This window comes from Polypterus senegalus, chromosome 6 (assembly GCF_016835505.1).
Source record: "Polypterus senegalus isolate Bchr_013 chromosome 6, ASM1683550v1, whole genome shotgun sequence".
In the NCBI taxonomy this organism is placed as follows: domain Eukaryota; kingdom Metazoa; phylum Chordata; class Cladistia; order Polypteriformes; family Polypteridae; genus Polypterus; species Polypterus senegalus.
In genome coordinates this window covers 114,316,268-114,337,137 of record NC_053159.1, presented here as the reverse complement: position 1 = coordinate 114,337,137, position 20,870 = coordinate 114,316,268, and the positions used below count along the sequence as shown (strand labels likewise).

Below are 20,870 nucleotides of genomic sequence, written 5' to 3'. Positions count from 1 at the left end.
ATGCCCACTTTTTTATGGGCAAGGTGTGATTGGAACAATAACCTAACCACATAGAAAAGACCCCAGCATTAAAGAGTATGTGCATATATGTATGTCATATACACACACATTCTCTAGGATCCTTTAGATTTGGCACAGTTCAGCCAAAAGTAGAAGGAAAACCACAAGCAGACCCAGAGAAGACTTGCACAAAATGCTCCCCTGCGAGGAGTGAATCCACAATGACAGCATTATGTGGTGGTAGCACTATCCACTACATTATCTTGTCACTCTTAGTTTTGTAAAATAATCCTTGTTACACTATGATGAAAAATATACGTTCAGAAAATGGATGGGTCAATATTTAGTATAATAGTGTAGTGAAGCATCTTTATAATTTTTAGTGTTCTTTTTCATACATTAGAAATGTTATCTGAAGTACAGCTTGATAATATTTTGTTCATCTCACATTTTAAAAATATTCCTGCATGGTTTACTAGTACTTACTTTGTCTTTTATGCAAGTACATGTGGTTATGAGTTTTAAATAATAATATGCCTAAATTGTCAAGTAACAATGGTTTGCTGGATTTTATTACCAACAAGACCTAGGCTTACAAAGCCTAGACAAGTGTTTGTTATGTTATCATTCTTTATCTCATTCAGAGAAAGCTTTGATAACCAGTCACTTAGCCATCATCTGGTTGTGATGGAGGAGCTTGTTAGACGAGACAAAAATCGCCCCTCTGTGGTTATGTGGTCTGTTGCAAATGAACCAGCTTCAGAGCTTCCTCCGGCTGGCTATTATTTCAAGTAAGTATCCTGTTTACATTACTATCTAAGACTGAAATGTTTTACATCTTCATCACTTTAGTTGCAGTACCCTGCAGTTCAAAATACACTTTTATTTACAATGCACGTGGAATGTAATGGGAAATCAGCCAATCAATTCTGGAATTTATATTATACTCCCCATGATGCTGCTTTAGCAGAGGAAGTCTGTGGAGAGTACGCAGTATTTCCTGACACCCCATGTTTTGGAACAAGTTAGTTATTTAATATTACCAAAAGTATCAGTACCGTAATGCATGCATTAATCAATGGTCTTCTTCTTTCTCACCTCTTTGTGCCTTTTAACCTTTTCCCACATGAAAATTTCCTTTTACTTTTTCGCTTTCTCTTCACCTATAATGTCTATTTCCATCTCTCTTTTACCCACACAATCATTGTTTCTCCTCTCTCTTCACATATGCATATCCCTTCAACCTACTTTCCTTTACCTTTTTAGATATTTGTTCCACTTATTTTATACCTCTGATTGTCTCTTTTTTATTCTGTCCTCCTTTAGTACTCCACACATCTATCCCAACATTCTCATTTCTGCCACATCCATCTTTTTCCCCTGTGTCCCCTATGTCTCAGCTCCATACAGCATTGCTGGTCTTAACACTGCCATAAAACCCTTTCCTTTAACCTTCACCTTAATTCTTCCATCACACATTATTCCTGGTACCTTCTTCCAATTGTTCCATCCACAGTGCACTCTGTGAGTTATTTCTGCATCTAATTCTCCATGTTGGACTACCACTGATCCTAGATATTTAAATGTATCCACTATTTTAGCAGCTCTCAATGCAGGCTAACTTCTGAAATCTGATCATCACTAAACCTCACATATTCTGTCTTCATTCTATTTTTCATCAGGCCTCTCTTCCAAAGCTCTTCTCAATTCTTATAACTTCTCCACTCTCTCATTTCTGGTGCTACACAATGAAATGTCATCAGCAAAAACTTTTCACCAAGGAAACTTATTTTTTTATTCCACGAGTCAACATGTCCATAAACAGATCAAAGTGTTAAGGACTTGAAGAAAATCCCTGGTGCAGATTTACTCTAAGTTGGATTTTGCCTGTTACCGCAGCACTGTTTTTAACTAAGTCCTCACCCCCTTATCCTGGACAATCCTTTCTCTCTCACTCTATCTCACACTATCTCAAATCAATAAATACTATATGCAAACCTTTCTGTTTTTCTTGATGCTTCTCTATGAGCTGTCTAAATGCAAAGACTGCATCTGTTTTTCCTCTACCTGGCATGAAACCAAATCATTCCTCCTCAAATGGTCATATCCCTAAGCCTTCCCTCTACAGTGATTTCCCAAATTTTCATTGTATGTGACATCAGACTTATCCCTCTATAGTTTCCACAGTCCTGAGTATCTCCCTTTCTCTTTTAAATGGGTACTGTCATGTGGTTTTTCCACTCCTCTGGTATTCTCTCCTGCTCATACAGTAGATGTTCTGCATTAGATCCCACAACACAACTATTCCCTCTTTTCCTTTAACTCTTCCACACTTCAAGTGGTATTTCATCCGGTCCTGTTGCCTTTCCATTCTTCATTGTTTTCAGTGCTTCCTTTACTTTCTCCCTCCTTATTCTTGGTAATAGCTGTTCATTTGAGACTCCATCCTCATGGATTTTCTTCATTCAACAGCTTTTTAGAATACCTCATACATCTATTCTATCATGCTCAATCAAAACCACATTTTTTTCATCTTTCATCTGCTTTATCTGACTAAAATCCTTCCCTGACTTGTTCCTAGTCTTTTGCTCTTCTCCTTCTTTTTTCTTCAGTTTTTCATATACATCCTCCAAATCTTGTGCCTTGGCTCTTGCCACTGCACTCTTTGCCTCACTTGTTTATCTGCCTTTACATTTCTGTATCTTCTTTCCTCCCTGAGAGGTACCATGTCTTCTTTTCCCCTTTTTAGCCTTCATTTTATCCTCTGTTCCATCACCATGTCTCTATGCCCTCAGGTGATCTCCTTATTGTCTTCCTACCTAACATCTCTTCACCTACTCTCAATACAACTTTGATACTCTTCTCCCAGCATTCATCCATGCCGTCTCAAATGACTGCACTTCATTTAAAACAACCTGTTCCTAAGCCCTTCCTCTTTTAATCTCCACCACATTATCCTTGGTTCTGCTTTCTCTGGATTTATTCTCTTCCTAAATTTGATTGCCCAGTACATCACCACCACTTTATCCTGCACTGTCATAGTTTCCCAGTTAATGATCTTACAGTTTTTTATAGCTTTAAAATTAAGTCTATTTGGCTCTCACTATTAACTATGTTAACTATTGCCAAATCAGATGCCAATGCAAAATCTGCTATCCTCTCCCCTTGTCTCCCTACTCACCATGTACCCTATTATCTCTCTATTCTTTCTCACATGCCCATTTAGATTACCATCAACAATCGCCTAAACTCTTTATCCATTTATGCCTGTAGTACTAGGGTGTTGTACCGTGTTAGCCATTATGAATGTAGAGAAGAGCCAAGCAAAATGACACCTTTTATTGGCTAACTAAAAAGATACAAGATGTAATACCCTCTTGCCTGAAGAAGGGGCCTGAGTTGCCTCGAAAGCTTGCATATTGTAATCTTTTTAGTTAGCCAATAAAAGGTGTCATTTTGCTTGGCTCTTCTCTACATCCATTTATGCCAGAGAGCCTTGTCCTTCAATTCTTCATAGCACATTTGAGAAGCACATGCACAAGTGACATTAACTACAGTCTCACCAAGGCTCAGCTAGATACTCCTCAACCTTTCACGTTTCCTTTTCACACTGGCAAGACAATACTTAATTTCACTGAATACTAATATGCCTGCACAATTTCTCCCTTGAGCCACTGCACAACATTCAGCCTTCTCTGACCTTTTTAGCTAGTTTCCTGCACACACAGCACACCCATTTCCACTCCTTCTGTCCTTTAAATCTGCCAACTCTCTTCCTTTCCTAGTCATTGTCCCAACATTCAGTCTCCTTCACCTTCCATGTTGTGTTCATCTTCAGCTACTTCTGGACTAACTTCTTTAGCAGTGCCTGCCCTTAGCCTGGTAGGCTTTGCTCAATTCCCACAAGAGTCAGGCAAGACCTGTAAGGATCGCCTATAAGGAACACCCTAGCACTTTCCAATGCTGATTGGATTGATTACATCATTTTAAGGTTTTGGCTGACGTTTTACAGCTGGGGGCCCTTAACCAACTCTTTTTATCCAGGCTTGGGATAGGCACAAGGTAGGACTGGTTTGCATTCTTGGTAGCTGGATTGCAATGAGTAATGGTGTGATAAAGTTGCAAAATGAATAATATTAATATTTAAAAAAAAAAAGTATAATGAGAATTCAAGCAAAATGACAACTTTTATTGGCAACTCAGGTGCCTTCTTCATGCAAGATGTAATATAGAAACTGGAGTTTCCTGTGTTTATATATATATATATATATATATATATACATACACACACTAGGACAAGTAACAACATTGGTAAATCTTTAAGTGAGACATCTTAAATGTAAAAAAATAATAGACCTCTTCAGGATAAAATTCATTTAAGAAGAGAGAAGAAGAATGTGTGGTCGAGATCTTTGGATAAGATAACTGTCCAACAAAGTCTTTTGAAGTTTCTGATGAGTTTTTCCATACAATGTGGATCTATAGTCAGGTTGTCTGTGTCAGTCTGAAAGATGCAAACAATCCTCATACCTGGCCATAAAACTCTTGTCTCTATTCAAGCCATGTTGTAATGCGTTAAATGTTAACATGAGTTTAACTTCCCATCCTTTTCTCTCTTGCTATGTTTTGAAGTTGCCCATAATCACTGTGACTTTAAAGTCCCTCTCACAGTGTCCATGGCGGTTGAAGCAGGCTGCTACAGGAACATCTGTGTTGACAAGTTTAATGTGGAACCTGTGTAAGTTCATTCTCTGGCGGAGTGTTTGTCCAGTTTGTCCCACGTAGAGTAAAGCGTCCGGACATTTCATGCGGAGAATTAGGTAGACAACATTAGATGATCTGCAAGAAAATGATCCCTTTATGCGATGGTCTAGTCGGCTGTGTGGTATAACTATACGGTCTGTATTATAAATCTTTTCTTTAGGCAGGTAGATGTGCCAGTGGTTCACTTAGGGAACTTTGGACAATTAGTTGCTGCAGGTTTGGCAGTTGTCTGTATGCCAGGATGGGAGGTTCAGGAAATACATTTTTCAGTGTTTGGTCGTTGTTTAGAAATGACAGAAGTTCTTTTATAATTTTTCAAAGTGCTTCAAGATGTGGGTTATAGGTGACAACAAAGGGGATGTGGTTCTTGTTATCTTTGTTTTTATATTCCAGAAGGTTGTCTGTGGGTATGGCATTAGCTCTTCTTATTTGAGTGTCTGTTGTTTTCGGGGTATAACCTTGTCTGATGAAATCTTGTCTAAGCTCCTGCAGTTGTTTATCCTGGTCTGCTGGGTCTGAGCAAATAAGATTGTATCGTATCGTTTGGCTGAAAATAATGAAGCGCCTTATATGCTTGGGGTGGAAGCTATTACTTCTTCGGTAGGTCTGTCTGTCTGTTGGTTTTTGAAAAATTGAAGTTACAAGGGTGTTGTCTTTCAGTTGAACGGTGGTGTCAAGGAAGCCAACTTCTGTTTTTGAGAAATTCAGCTTCAACTTTATGTTGGGATGAAAATAATTATATTCATTATGAAAACGGAGGAGGTCCTTCTCACTGGCAGTTCAGATTATGAAGATGTCTTCTATGTAACGGAGATACAACATTGGTTTTAAGATGCACATTGACATAAAATCTTCCTCCAATTTTGCCATAAATAGGTTTGCATAGTGAGGTGCAAACCGACAGCCCATTGCAGTCCCCATTTGTTGCAAGTAGAAATCTTGTCCAAAAAGAGAATAAATTATGTGACAGAGTGAATTTTAACATTTGTATAACTGGCTCATTTCACATGCCAATATGCCGTCATCATGGGGGATATTTGTGTAAAGTGCCTCAACATCCATTGTGGCCAGTAAGGTTCCCTCAGGCAAGGGGCCTATACTAGACAGTTTTTTAAGAAGTCAGTGGTGTCCTGGATGCTGGTTGTATTGCAGGTGAGGGGTTTAAGAATGTGCTCCACCCAACCTGAAACCTTTTCTGTCAGGGAGCCAATTCCTGAGATTATAGGCCTTCCTGGGTTCCCTTCTTTGTGGATTTTAGGAAGCATGTAGAAGTAACCCATTTTGGGTTCTCAGGAATTAAACTGTTTACATGATCCCTGATGTCAAGAGCAAAGCTACTTCCTTTTTTATTCCTTCTTGTAGAGATCTGTGGGGTGGTCTTATAATTTGCAATAATGCATAGTATAAAATAAAAGTATAACATATTCCTATAATTAATAGCAATTAATAATGTCAAGAAAAACTAAGGATTCTGTTATTTTTCCACTTCGCTTTTGATTAACAAATGTCATGTAAAATACCCATAGAGAAGTTCTAGTTTAGCACATTTTTAAATATCCATTGTGTGTATTTACTTAAGGCTGAAAGTGCAGTATGCAATTGTCTTTGCTCAATAAAACGTCTATAACTTTTGTCACTGTAAAGACAAAGGCTACACTGATTGGTAGTGATCAATTCTGTGGTCACCTTCTGCTCATGTGTCTTTATAATATATTACTTTTCAGGACAGTGATAACCCACACCAAGGCTCTGGACCCCACACGACCAGTAACGTTTGTGTCAAACAGTCACTTTGCCCGAGATAAAGGAGTAAGGAGCACTATTTTCATTTTTAAAATATTTGCTTTGCCTCACATGGACACGGGGGGAAGATGCAGTTGATTCTTTTTTGTGCTTTATGTTTAAGCCAGCAATCAGGAAAAGCATTTTTACTTAAAATAAGAATAATATTACAGTGCAGTAATTACTAATGAGAAGCAGTGGTTTATGGGTGATAGCTGTCATGCTGTTTTCTTCTCTTTTAACTTTTCAATTGTACATGAAACTCATACTCCTTCATTTAGCCCATGTTAAAAGGTTTAACCAGTTTCCCTTGTTAAACCAGATTTAAATAAAAGACAAACTACTGAGAAAACAAAATCTAATGAACAGAAATAAATTATACATATAAACTGTACTACATGTTCAGCATCACAAGGAAAAATAAAGACAAATTCACCCAAACGTTGAACATATTAAGGAAACTTAATGACTTATTGTTTTGGTGACAGCTGATTTACATACATCAGTACTTCCCCACTAAAAACGTTTAATGTGTTCATTTACACTGAATTTATGTACCAAATTAATTTAACACTCTGCTGATTCAACTTGGAATAGATAAGATAATTTGGTAGAATGATTCACAACTGAGTTTGCAGTATAAAAGGCTAATGATGACTTTGTTTTCTACAAAACTGCATTGTTTTCACAAATAGTATAATTATTTATTACTGCCTAATACATTATTATAGCATTTGATAACTTTCCAGTTTGTGTCTAAATTCACTGCGGTATTGTAATGGAGATTACAAGTAATTCTGTATTTGAAGATTTCTTGAATATGTCCCATATTAATATATATATATATATATATATATATATATATATATATATATATATATATATATATATATATATATATATATATTATTAGAATACTGTAAATTTGCCAAAGCATAACAGGCTAGTGCTGTGCAGGCTCAATGCAGGGAGCTGGTGCACTTTTCTTAAAATGAAACTGTATTGGCTTGCAAGTTTCAGTCATTTACCTACATCTGTAATGTTTTAATTCTGTGCTGCCCCACTCCCAAAGAGTCTTTAACTCAAACCTGCAATCAAGCCATGAGTGTATAAAAGGCAAATCAACAGCAACATCTTTGGGTAGAACTGTGATAAGCTGACCAACTGGCAAGCGACTCCCAAGAACAAGGTCACTATCATGGTGGCAAACAGCAGTATACAGTTCGACAGGAAGCTTCTAAGCAAAAGTAAGATAAGCCTGGGCAATCACCAGGCAGCTCAGTAGATCCTGTCATCCAAGTTAGGCCTTGTGAGACACCAAACACAAGAACACCAGCCTGGAACAAATCAAAATAGATTGATTGTTTAGAGAGCAGGATACTCGTCATGATCCGGAGTGACAGTGAAAACAAGGTTGTTTGACAAAAAGCCAGAACACCACCTGACTGATAGGTGTGACTGTTAGATGGCAGTGCATGATCCCTGAATGTGATGAGTGTAACTGTTTTGAACCCTTTAAAAAAAAAAATAAATAAACATTAAACAGCTTGGGTAACCCAGCACTTTAATGGCTTGTGGGAGATCAGTAGTCCTTGAAGCCAAAGCATTTTTTGACCTAGGAACTATTACTGGGACTTGACTGAAAGTGATTTCAGAATATGTTTTAATTGAGTCTCAAGTCAGGCAAATTCATATTCTAATAAGTCCAGAACCAAACGAAGACAGTGAGATCATGATTTGAGTTGCTTTAGGAGAAGTAACCAAAGTCCATGACTGGCCCAGTCAAAGGCAAGGGATGGAGGAATCCATTTAACCCAAGGTCCCATTCTTTTTGAAAGAAAGAATTAGGTAGCATTTCCCAAATTCAGACGTGCAAAAGTACTGCAGCTCCTGCTGCTAAAGCCGCTTATACATAATGTTGACTTAGGCAGACTGAATGCAAGCCACATCAGTTTTTAATTTTCATATGTTATTGTTTTTATGTTTAAATGGTTGAGTAGGTCCAATCACTAAAAATGCAATGAGGTTGGAGTGCATACCTTCTTATGGACCATTGTTCACATTTCACAGTCAGTCACTGCAGTCCAGGTTTTTCTTGTACAAGTGGTGTATTAGTGGTCTGAACGTGTTGTTTAAATGTGCAGGATAAAAAAACAAGGTAGTTTATATCATTTCACACCAGTATTACAATTGTTCTGCAGTCCACTTTATGGAATGTTTAGCAGTATAGGCTAAGATCAAGTCTGGATTGTATGTAAACTATGTGTGGAGATATTTAGGTATATTTTTTGTTTGCTCTTTTTTTTTTAAGAAAATAATACAGGTCAGTTATTTTCTGTATTTCTCTTATTTCACTTCTAGGCTCCTTACGTTGATGTTATTTGCGTAAACAGCTACTTTTCTTGGTATCATGACCCTGGCCACCTGGAAGTTATCCAGATACAGCTGAACACTCAGTTTGAGGACTGGTATAAGACGTATCATAAACCGATTATTCAGAGTGAATACGGCGCTGATGTTGTTCCTGGTTTACACAGTGTGAGTGGTTCCTTGAGTACATAAATGTTGCATGTTTATTCTTTTGACTAAGTTATACTTTCTTATTGCTTTGTTTATTTTCCATTTTTATAACATTCTTTTTGCTGCAGTTTAAATTAAAAGTGTCACATGTGTATATTCCTTTACACTCTCAGTCAAAATTGAGCAGCGTCTAGCCGAACAGGTAGGCCCCTGTTATTTATTAATATTAATATTAATACCATTAACAATGGATGAAAATACTTAATTTAAAGTTTTCAGATTTCCACTTATGGTTAGTGCAAATAAATGACTCCAAAGTATATGTAGTTACAGACTGAAGCAGTAGTTCAGTAGAAGATGATTTGTTAGTAGTGTGTTTTTTTTTAATGTTTTACTAGCAATAACATGTAAAGAAAATTAGCTTGATGAGGACAGATATGCCATCTATATTAAAAATAAAAAATACAAAACATTCTCTCCCACTCTTTCTATCTCTCTCTGTGCCTTTCTGGTAATGTTAAAACAAATACAATGTGCAAAAAAGCACCAAGAAATTGACAGCATTAAAGTTCTCTTACTGCTGCCAGGCCTGCTTAAGTGTAAAGATTTTTAGATTTGTCCTCCTGTATTCTTTAAGGCAGTGAGTTTATTATCCTCACTTGGACTTTGGGCAGGTAATTCACTCTGTAGGAGGAAGGCTACTTGAAGGTATTAATTATGCATATAGTTGCCATCATTTGTATATAGAGTTTGTACAAAGTAGAACAAAGAAATTGCAGGATATCAGTGTGTTTTATTTTCTTTGATTCTAATTAACTAGCCGACGCCCGCCGTAGCATACATCAGTGTAAGAATAGGAACGGAAAACGGTGAGAAAGGAATTCAGAAATCAAGAAGAAAAAATACTTCTTGAAAGACGTAGTTGTGAATAGGTGTTTTGCTGGAGACGACAGTTAATGAGTCGAAAGATCTAACCCTAGAAAAAGCCATGTACAACTGACCGTGGCTGAAGATTGGTTGTTGTAGATTAACGCAAATCTTTGCAAACGTAATGCAAGGCGGGATGTTGGGGTTGTGTTTGAAGTAAATGACAATGGTAGCATGGAGAATCTCGAAAAGAGCTTGAATTTCAGCTTCACCACCATAAACTCCAGGTGTTGCCATGTATTGATAGTACTCATGACTTGTGTTGGAAAGAACAACAGGAAGAACGTTTCCAAATCTGTCCCAATGTGATGCAACGAAATCCACTGCCCTATGTCGTAGTGAGAGTGCATTGCCTTCGTTAACCGTTTGTGTCAAGAAATAACCCACTGATAGGAACAGGCAGTTGCCGGATCCCGAAATAGAGATGACGTTGTACAAAAACCCGTCGACAGAGAAGATACTGTCATTCATTTTATAACAAAAGCTTAGGAAACAACCATCGTAGTATAACGAAAATAGCAAGGAGCGAAACCAATGCGAATGGTCGAGAGAGCACCTTCCTGTAGCAGGCTACGGAAAAGACTCCCAAGCTCACACATGGCCAAAGTGAAAGGTCACGCGGTCAGGCTAGATATAGGGCAGTGACGTGACACCAATGGGGTCATGAGAGAGGAGCGGGGAACGCCGTAGTCTGAAGGAGGAATAGGAATCGAGAAAAGCGGCGTGGGGGTGTATGGGAGGCCGCAGGCAGCGTGGGGAAGGATTTGAAAGAGGAGGAATAGGAATCGAGAAATGCCGTGTGGGCTGCGTGTGGGGGGGGACCGGTTTTGCAGAGGAAGCAGGACGAACCAGAAGAGAAATATATATAAGAGACATTCATGCAGACTATGGTGATTAAGTGACCATTGGTCTCATTTATTAAAGTTTGCAAGGATTCAAGCATGAAAATATGTGTATGCCAAAAAACAGGAAAATGCATAGGCCAAAAAAAAAAAAATCAGATTTATGAAACCTGGCATGCACCCGTTTATAATGTGCATATGTGAACACACCTCAAACCCTGCCTGGTTGCCACCCTGAAACAGCCATATCTAGATTATGCTATTTAACCTCATGCATATGCAGTCATGATGCTGCAGACCTTCATAAGCTGGTAGAGCAACCTTCTGTCAGACACATTGAGACACCATCACCAGCATCTTCCCTAAGTTGAGTAGTCTGCACAGCATTAAAGCAAGGGGTCAGAGAAAGGTGTAAGGCATCAACATCTGAGAGGGTGGCCGCTATCAACTGACCCATGTAATGATATGATTGCTGTTACAATGAATAGTATAAGCCATCTGGAAAACTGCAGATTCAGTCCGCTACCTTACCAACAAGGCAGCCATCACATAGAGCAGCACCATGAGCAAGTCCTCTGCCAATGCTATTTTACCTTGAAACAAAAGAGTCCTGTGCCTATCGAAGCTGATGAGCCACAACATTTGTCGGTCTCATCTTGACATAGCAGATGACTTGTGTGTTAATGGTGTGTCACTGCTCACGGGTAATAAAAGCAGTGCTTTTCTCGCTTGGTGCCCTTTTAGCTATGAATTCTGTCAATTGCCCCAGTTATGTTAGTAAAACCAAATTGCGCTTAGGATCCTAATTCAACTCATAAACCAGTTTAAAAATTCCTGTGGGTCCCAAAAAGCTTGATGTTTTCATCAAACAAGTCATATTGTGTCAAACTATTAATCTATGAATAGGCTGTAGGACACGACAGTAGAGCTTTCTGTACATACAGAAAGAATCACACCTGGGTTTTTACTGTGCTTTGGTTTTATAATTCTGAGAAATGACTGTAGGTAACCTAAACTGATAAAAAACAAAAATTGGCATAAATAGGCAACATATGTCCCTCTTAAAAGGGAACTAAAATACAGAACACATCATAGTCATCACCTTTTGAGATGTAATATGTAAACACACATTATAGTAATGGCTCAATGATATGAATTAATATACGCGCAAGTCATCATTTAACTGGTCTGGATGCATTCTGTCCTTTATTGAGGGTGTTGTGTTTTCCCACGTTCTCCAAAATTTTGCATTCAAATGGTTCAGAGCTGAGATAAATATATGCAAATTTTCTTCATATATCCTGACTTTTGTGTGGAAAATGCATATGCACATTTCAGGCCTCTTTGTGTTTGTACACACCTTTTATAAATCTGACCCTAGGTGGGTGGAGGCTGGCCGTTGTAGTTTGGCATCCAGATGAAGCAGTGGCTCATCTGAAGATATGAAATGAGTTACCTTGACTGAAACCAGGGGCAGATACTCGCAAGAACACAAAGGTATAAACTGCAAAACATGGATCTTTTTTTTTGTCAAACCATGCTTTGGTTACTTTTGCACAGTGTTTCAGGTCATTGTCCTGCTGAAAGTGGTACCATCATCCGAGTCCGAATTTCATGGCTGACGTTTGAAGGTTTTCTTCCAAAATCTGGATATACTTCTTACAATCCATTCTTCCTTTAATATGGACAAAGGACCCAGTGCCTGCCCTAGAGAAGCGGCCCCAAAGCATGATGCTCCCCCCACTATTCTTGATATTAGGTATGGTGTTTGCCGGGTCATTGGCAGTCCCTTCCAACCGCCAGACAAACGCCTTTGTGTTGAGGCCAAAAAGTTCAGTTTTGGTCTCATCAAACCAACTTACAGGACTTCAGAATGCAGGACTCTTGTCAAGATGTCTGTTGGCGAATTCTAATTGAGTTTTCAGATTGCATTTTTTAGTAGTGGCTTTTTTTCTGACAACTCTGCCATACAGCCCCTCTCTGTGCAAAACCTTTGATATTGCAGTCTTGTGCACATCCACTCCAACTGCAGATACTGTGCTTTGCAGGTCACTGAGAGTCACCTTAGGATTTGCTCTTACTTCTCTGACTAGTCTTCTTGACATTTTCTTTGTTATTTTAACAGGGCGGCCTGACCTAGGCTGGTTCACTATGCTTCCAGTTGTCTTCCACTTCGCTATGATGGCCTTCACAGTGGACAGACTGAGGCTAAGGAGCTTGGCAACCTTCTTGGCACCATTGCCATCTTTAAACTTCTTAATCATAGTGGTTCTCAAGTCATTAGAAAGTTCCCTTGTCTTCATTTTTGTCAGGTTTTGAGGTTTCACCAAATAAACCACAAAACACTGGCCTAAATAATCACCTCTAGACCTGTCATCAAGCTAGAGGATTCATTGCTTGATTGTTTCCACACGTCGTCATTACCCTTATTGCATTGTTAATAATCATACAGTCTCCAAACTGTTAGGGGTCAAATACTTATTCAACAGCAGGTTTCACTGATATGTTCTTTATCGTTGCAGCATAATTTGATTTTCAGGATTTTTTAGTGGAAATTTATTGTCCAAGAGGCACTCATTTATATGTAACAGTATGAAACTTAAGATGCATCTCAAAGAAAAATATTACAAGAAATGAATACTTTTTCAACCCCCTGTATAACTGCAAGTATTTCATAAGTTTCAAAGGCTTTTATTGACAATTACATTAAGTTTATGGAAAGAGTCAATAGTTGCAGTGTTGGCCATTCTTTTTCAAGGCTTCTGCAATTCACCCTAGCATGCTGTCAATCAACTTCTTAGCCAGATCTTGACTGATGGCAGTCCATTCTTCCATAATCAATGCTTGGAGTTTTTGTTTGTCCACCTGCTTTTTGAGTATTGACCGCAAGTTCTCAATGGGATTAAGGTCTGGGGAGTTTCCTGGCCATGGACCCAAAGTTTCAATGTTTTGTTCCCTGAGCCATCACTTTATCACTTATCACTTTTGCCTTATGGGCAGGGTGCTCCATCATGCTGGAAAAGGCATTGTTCATCACTAAACTGTTCTTGGATGGTTGGGAGAAGTTGCTCTCAGAGGATGTTTTGGTACCATTATTCATTCTCCGAGAGCAACTTCTCCCAACCATCCAAGAAACAAAAAACCCACAAATTCTGACAAACTCCAAGCATTGACTTTGCAAGAATGGGCTGCCATCAGTCAGGATTTGGCCCAGAAGTTGATTGACAGCATGCCACAGCGAATTGCAAAGGTCTTGAAAAAGAAGGGCCAAAACTGCAAATATTGACTCTTTGCATAGACTTAACATAGTTTTCAATAAAAGCCTTTGAAACTTATGACATTCTTGTAAGTATACTTCAGTATACCCTGGAAACATCTGACAAAAAGATGTAAAAACACAGAAACAGCAAACTTTGTGAAAACCAATTTACTTGTGTCATTCTCAAAACTTTTGGCCGCAACTGTATGTAAACACAGAGACTGTAACAATGTGAATATATTACAAGCTCATGAAGTATTTAGATAGGAATACATTGTTGCCTGCTGATACCAGACTCGGTTCTTGAGCAGTACTGGAATGTAAGGTGCACAAATTAGAAAGGCAGCATTGTAATTATCTGCCTTTCACCGTATATTCCTCATCAATAAACTGAACTATTATGCTGAGGCACACATCTATAGTTCTGCTCAACCACATATCAGTCATAGTTGCTTAAAGTGCTACTTGTTTCAGATCCGTTTTGATTTTTGTCTGACACTTGGAATGAACCATCTCTTACCCTGAGTGTTAAACATTTTTTAAAACCTTTGTTACACGCAGTTTTAATTGGAGCCTTTTCTTTTAATAAATAAAATGTGATGACTACCCTTAACTTATTTTTGCTTTTAGTAGCCTGCTGGATACAGACACGTGTTATAGCAGAAACAGGTTAACTGTGTTGTCGACGGAATGCTGCTGGGACTTGGTGCTGCTTGCTTGGCGTTTATGCACTCTTCATACTAGACTATATGTAAATGTTGGTGCAGTATACTTTTCAAGACAAAACATTTCCAAAAAAAGACAATTCCCTTCACTTTGGTGTGCAAACCAGGTGATATTACTAAGTCACTGCGCACTGGAGAGATTTCAAAGGACTGGAAAATGGCAAATATCATCCCATTATATGAAAAGCTTAACATGCATCACAGGAAAATTAATGGAAGGAATTATTAAGGATAAGATTGAGCAACACATGACAAGGACAGGAGTTATTCTGAACAGTCAGCATGGGTTCAGAAGAGGGAGGTCGTGTTTTACTAACATGTTGGAATTCTATGAGGAGGCAACAAAAGGATACGATCAAAGTGGAGCTTATGATATTATTTATCTGGACTTTCAGAAAGCATTTGATAAGGTGCCACATGAGAGGTTGGGAATCAAATTAAAAGAAGTGGGAGTTCAGGGTGATGTTTATAGATGGGTGCAGAATTGGCTCAAACACAGGAAGCAAAGGGTGATGGTGCGAGGAACCTCATCAGAACTGGCCGATGTTAAGAGTGGTGTTCCACAGGGGTCAGTGCTAGGGCCGCTGCTATTTTTAATATATATATATATATATATATATAAATGATTTAGATAGGAATATAAGTAACAAGCTGGTTAAGTTTGCAGATGATACCAAGATAGGTGGATTAGCAGATAATTTGGAATCTGTTATATCATTACAGAAGGACTTGGATAGCATACAGGCTTGGGCAGATTTGTGGCAGATGAAATTTAATGTCAGTAAATGTAAAGTATTACACATAGGAAGTAAAAATATTAGGTTTGAATACAAAATGGGTGGTCGGAAAATCGAGAGTACACCTTATTAGAAGGATTTAGGAGTCATAGTGGACTCTAAGCTATCGACTTCCAGACAGTGTTCAGAAGCCATTTAGAAAGCTAACAGAATGTCAGACTATATCGCACAATGTGTGGAGTACAAGTCACAGGAGGTTATGCTCAAGATATATAAAGCACTGGTGAGGCCTCATCTGGAGTACTGTGTGCAGTTTTGGTCTCCAGGCTACAAAAAGGACACAGCAGCGCTAGAAAAGGTCCAAAGAAGATCGACTAGGCTGATTCCAGGGCTACAGGGGTTGAATTATGAGAAAAGATTAAAAGAGCTGAGCCTTTACAGTTTAAGCAAAAGAAGGTTAAGAGGTGACATGATTGAAGTGTTTAAAATCATGAAGGGAATTAGTACAGTGGATCGAGACTTGTATTTTAAAATGAGTTCATCAAGAACACGGGGACACAGTTGGAAACTTGTTAAGGGTAAATATTGCACAAACATTAGGAAGTTTTTCTTTACACAAAGAACGATAGACACTTGGAGTAAGTTACCAAGTAGTGTGGTAGACAGTAAGACGTTAGGGACTTTCAAAACTCAACTTGATGTTTTCTTGGAGGAAATAAGTGGATAGGACTGGAGAGCTTTGTTGGGCTGAATGGCCTGTTCTCGTCTAGAGTGTTCTAATATAGGTTCAGCATTACTTATTCAGCATTACATTACTTAAGTTTTCTGGAAGCTGCTGAAGAAAAGAAAAGAAACACATGCACACTTTTTAAAAAGATGTTGTTGGGATCAGACTCCTACAAGTGCATGTAGCATTTCGCTCGTAGTTAGTCCTATGATGTGAGCTCCTCTGAGTGCACTCGTGGGTAGCGACTGTGTCTGTGCTTGATTATAACACTTATTTGCTGTTTAGATCAGTTTGCAACTCGGAAAGCTCAATCTGTGAGAGTTCAAGAGTGCTAAATAGAATGCACAATTCCATGATCAAGGCAGTCGTAAGTATAATCACAATTAATATATAAGTTAATTATGCAGCTCTAGAGAAAATTTAAGAGAAACCAGAAAAAAGTAGTTATTTTTGTTGTGAATGCATAGTCTGCAAAATGTTACCAACATGAGCGATTGAGACTGAACTAAAATGACAGGTCCTCCAGTAATAATTACTTTACCCCAATTAATGGCGTAAAACTAATCCCATCCAAATAGAGCTATAAATAATACAACTAATAGATTATGGTGGAAGGACTGTTTTCTGTTTTGTTTTATTTCCTAAATTTGCAAGAGTCACAGCTGGGGCCACAGTTGCTCTGTTTTGATCTGCATGGTGGGTACTCTTTAGTCTGTTAAACCTCCACAGTGCACCTGGAGAAAGTTAGGCCGGTATTGTATGTGACAACTCAAGCTACAATTCTGACAGAACAGTACCCGACTTGGAGAAGTGGCTGGTGTGCCTGCCATTTATTAAACTTTTGAGGCCAAGTTTTTAAATCCTACATTCAGTGAATAATGTTTAGAGCAGGGGTCCCCAACTCCGGTCCTGGAGCGCCCCAGTGGCTGCAGGTTATCTTCCTTTTCTTAATTAGTGACCTGTTTTTGCTGCTTTATTTCTTTTGAATTAATTATAATTAACATTTTCTTGAAGACTCAGACCTCTTCATTGTTTCTTCTTCCTTAATCAGCAGCCAATATCTCAATAATGAGATACAAAATGAACCAAAACATGACCAGCAAACTGTGTCCATTATATAATATCTGAAAATAAAGAAAGATGAAGGTCTCAGGAAAGTTGATCTTCTCAGATCCACAAAGCATTTTAGCGGTGCTCTTAGAAAAGAGAAAATCAACAATTTTGAAAATCTACACTATTGCACAGTGAGAGCAGCAACAAGCCATGAAATTAAAGAACGAGTTAATTAAATTAGCTGGAGTCTGAGGCCCTGACTTAGTTGGTCTTCTCTTGGCTCCATCACTTCACGGTTCATTTCTGTTTGGGTGGAAAGAAATTAAGCAATTCAGAGGAACAAATCTTAAAAAACAAGTCAATTAAAATGCATTCAAAAGAAGTTAATTAGCAGTGCAATAATTAAGAAAAGGGTTAGAATGAAAACCTGCAGTCACTGGTGCCCTCCAGGACCAGAGTTGGGGACCCCTGGTCTAGATTAACTCCAGAACTGCTGGCAGGGGAAGGTTTAGGTGTCTCTTCATTTTAAACAGGGAGAGTTTCAACATATGACTGAAGTGTTACAAAATTATGAAGACAGTAGGAGTTTAGTAAATGAGGCCTAGTTAAACAAAACATGCAGCGAACAACAACTAATATTTATTTGGGAAACAAGCCTACAGACTCTGTGTGCCAACAAACCAAGGAGTACAATTATGAAGCCTTATTATAGGAGCTTTGAGCAGTACTGGAAAAAGGTTTATCATAGGCACACCTGATGAAGGCTCTGCAGCTGCGTCTCTTACCTTCTTTCTCCTTCAGCATGAAAATAGCCTTGAACTTTTGTTTTCTTTTGTATTTTTCTTATTTTATAGGATCCTCCCTTAATGTTTACAGAAGAATATCAGAAAGCTGTCATGCAAGAATACCATGCAGTTTTTGATGTAAAAAGGAAAGAATATGTAATTGGAGAGCTCATCTGGAACTTTGCTGACTTCATGACAGTCCAATGTAAGTGCTAGATTTCCCAGCAAAAGTGTTGACATTCTGGCACCTCTCACTGGTCCAAAATGGTCGTTTTAAACTAGTACCCCAATTTAGCCAGTATATGTAGGTCACTGGTGAAAGAAGAGTCTGGATCTGGTGTTCAGCTGGTGAGGCTTTCCACGGCAAATTATCTGAAACTGGGGGTCACCGGGCCTCTGTAGTGTGTTAAGATGGGATGGTGTGGGTCATCATGGGAGTTAAAAGTTGTTTTTTTTTGTCTTCTTTCAGTAATCAGGTTAGTTAGGGCAGCTCCATTTAGTTCACTTCTCTTTAGTTGTGTGCTCCTAGTTTTTTTTTTTCTAGCTCTGTACATTGCAAAATGCCAATTTTTAGGAAGGATCCGCTCATTGGTGGGTTTTCTTTGTGTGGGCACATGCTTTTACTTTGGAGTTAATAAAGCCTTCAGTATGTGAATGGAGCTTCATGCTTTACTTTTGGGTTCACCTAAGGTACTGTTGACTCATATTCAATTAAACTGGTTAGTAGCCTTTACTTGACTTTTGATAGTGGAGACTGAATTGGAGTCCTCCACAAATGTGAAGTGTAAACTTGTAGCAAGCTATGCCCAAAGCATTAAGGCCCATATTGTAATATAGTGGAGTGCCCAGTTTTGGGATTAACTCCGTTTGTACTGGCCTGGTTTGATGGGCCATTCAGAAATGGTTCAATGTGCTGCACATCTCTACTACTGTGATAGGCCAGAGGCCACCGTCAAGATTCTGGACATTTATTTAAAAGTAGTTTGGGCTTGAAACTCATTTTTCTGTTCTGCATGTTGTACTGTAAAGGTAATTTGTGAGAATTTTTGTACAAGTTTAATTCTGGTTATTCTTGCTAAAATGTTTATTATAACCTAACCACTAGCCCCTTTGAAAAGGGAGGTTACAAATGAAGTATATATAACACTCCCAGTCAAACAAATCGGCAAGACCTTCCCCACAGTTATGTGCATTTTTGCTTCCCTCATCCACCCCAACTTGTCTCCGCAGCTTGTGAGGGACATGCGTACACAAAACTAAATCTGAGACTCCATTTGCTGTAACTGTTTACTTCTTGAATTGTCCATACTTGAAAAGATCACATCAGATGTATGGATTATTTTTGGCCACTCAGTTTGTCTCCATCATCCGTATTTACTGTGTCTGAATGATGTTCTTTTCTTTTCAACCTGCAGCCACAACCCGGGTAGTTGGCAACAAAAAGGGCATCTTCACTCGCCAGCGCCAGCCCAAGGCAGGGGCTTTCATCCTGAGGGACCGATACTGGAATTTGGCTAACGAAACTGGGCAACTTCCCCCAAGGAGCAGGTTTCCTTAAGTTGAGACTAGTAGCCTGGAAGTTTTAGAAAGAAATGATCATCTATATTTAGTAAATGACATTTTTGTGTGTTTGTAAAAAGAAAGGTTTGGATATTTTTATCAGGGAAAAGTCCACAAAAGTTTGCAGATTTTAACGTTGTACACTGTGCACATCTGTTTTGTTACAGTTTTTGTAAATGAACAGATATAAATATATACAAGGGGGGGGGAGGAACCCAAAAATTCCTGAAATTATAAAAAAAATATATATATTTAATACAGAGCAATTCCCTTTTAGTCACTGTCACAATACTCCCTCTGGGATGCAGTATACTTGTCCCTGCGCTACTTCTATTTCTGGAAACATTTGTGTTAATCGTTTATTGTTTGTGTCTTTCGCCTATGGTGAATTTTCTTTTTCTTGTATTTCTAATACGGCAGCAAATTGTCTTTCCTTCAGTCTAAATTTTAAGAAGTTACAGGGACGAAATATGGGAGGTGTGAGGCAGCAGCTACATTTTCTTTTGGTTTGAAACTCTTAGACTGACAGCGTCATGTGTGCAAGTGAGCTGTCACGGTGCAGACTGCACGTTTGTTTGTGCCACTGCTCTGGACGTTTTCTTTCTGGATATTCTCCCATCGATGCCACAGCAGTTTAGTGTAATGTGCTGGTTAACAGCCTGTTTATGGGGAAACTCTTTATTAACAAGTCCATTAATGTCAAAAAACATGTTCATCATTGTCTTGATGTTCGATATGACCAGACATATATTTTTTTTTCGGTTGTAGAGATAAAATAGCTGAAGCCACACACACACACGATTGTAGAATAAATGTCCAAAATATGCATCTCGATCAGCTCAACTCGGCACAATGCCACTTGGCAGACTGAGTAAAGGCGTACGATAACCTAGCACAATATTTGATAACTATACCCAGTCCTATGCTATTGATAGTTTCAGGGGAATTTTGAAGTACCCCCTTCATCCATATTTCATCAACTGGATAGAACATGCTATCAGTATAAGAGTGTCTTTTGTTGGATTATGTTCAGAGCTGATGAACAAGGGAAAACATTTTTAAAACTACTGTATTGTGCTGCATTTTGTTCAGACATGTAAAAATGTCACTGTAATTTGTATATTTGGCAATAAATTTGACTTAATAGAAGCTAGGGGGCTGTGCCCCCTACTGTCTTCGCTCACCCACC

The 20,870-nt window shown here is 38.5% G+C and overlaps 1 protein-coding gene across 1 annotated transcript in view; it reads left to right on the top strand.

The window, feature by feature from the left end:
• Positions 1-20,203, top strand: part of gusb (glucuronidase, beta) — a 40,908-nt gene extending 20,705 nt beyond the window's left edge. Inside the window, exons 8-12 of the mRNA XM_039756824.1 lie at positions 645-791; positions 6,489-6,573; positions 8,908-9,084; positions 18,191-18,326; positions 19,537-20,203. Coding sequence (XP_039612758.1) covers positions 645-791; positions 6,489-6,573; positions 8,908-9,084; positions 18,191-18,326; positions 19,537-19,679 — 688 coding nt within the window. The 3' untranslated portion in view covers positions 19,680-20,203. The remainder of the gene's footprint in view (positions 1-644; positions 792-6,488; positions 6,574-8,907; positions 9,085-18,190; positions 18,327-19,536) is intronic.
• Positions 20,204-20,870: the final 667 nt, after the last annotated feature.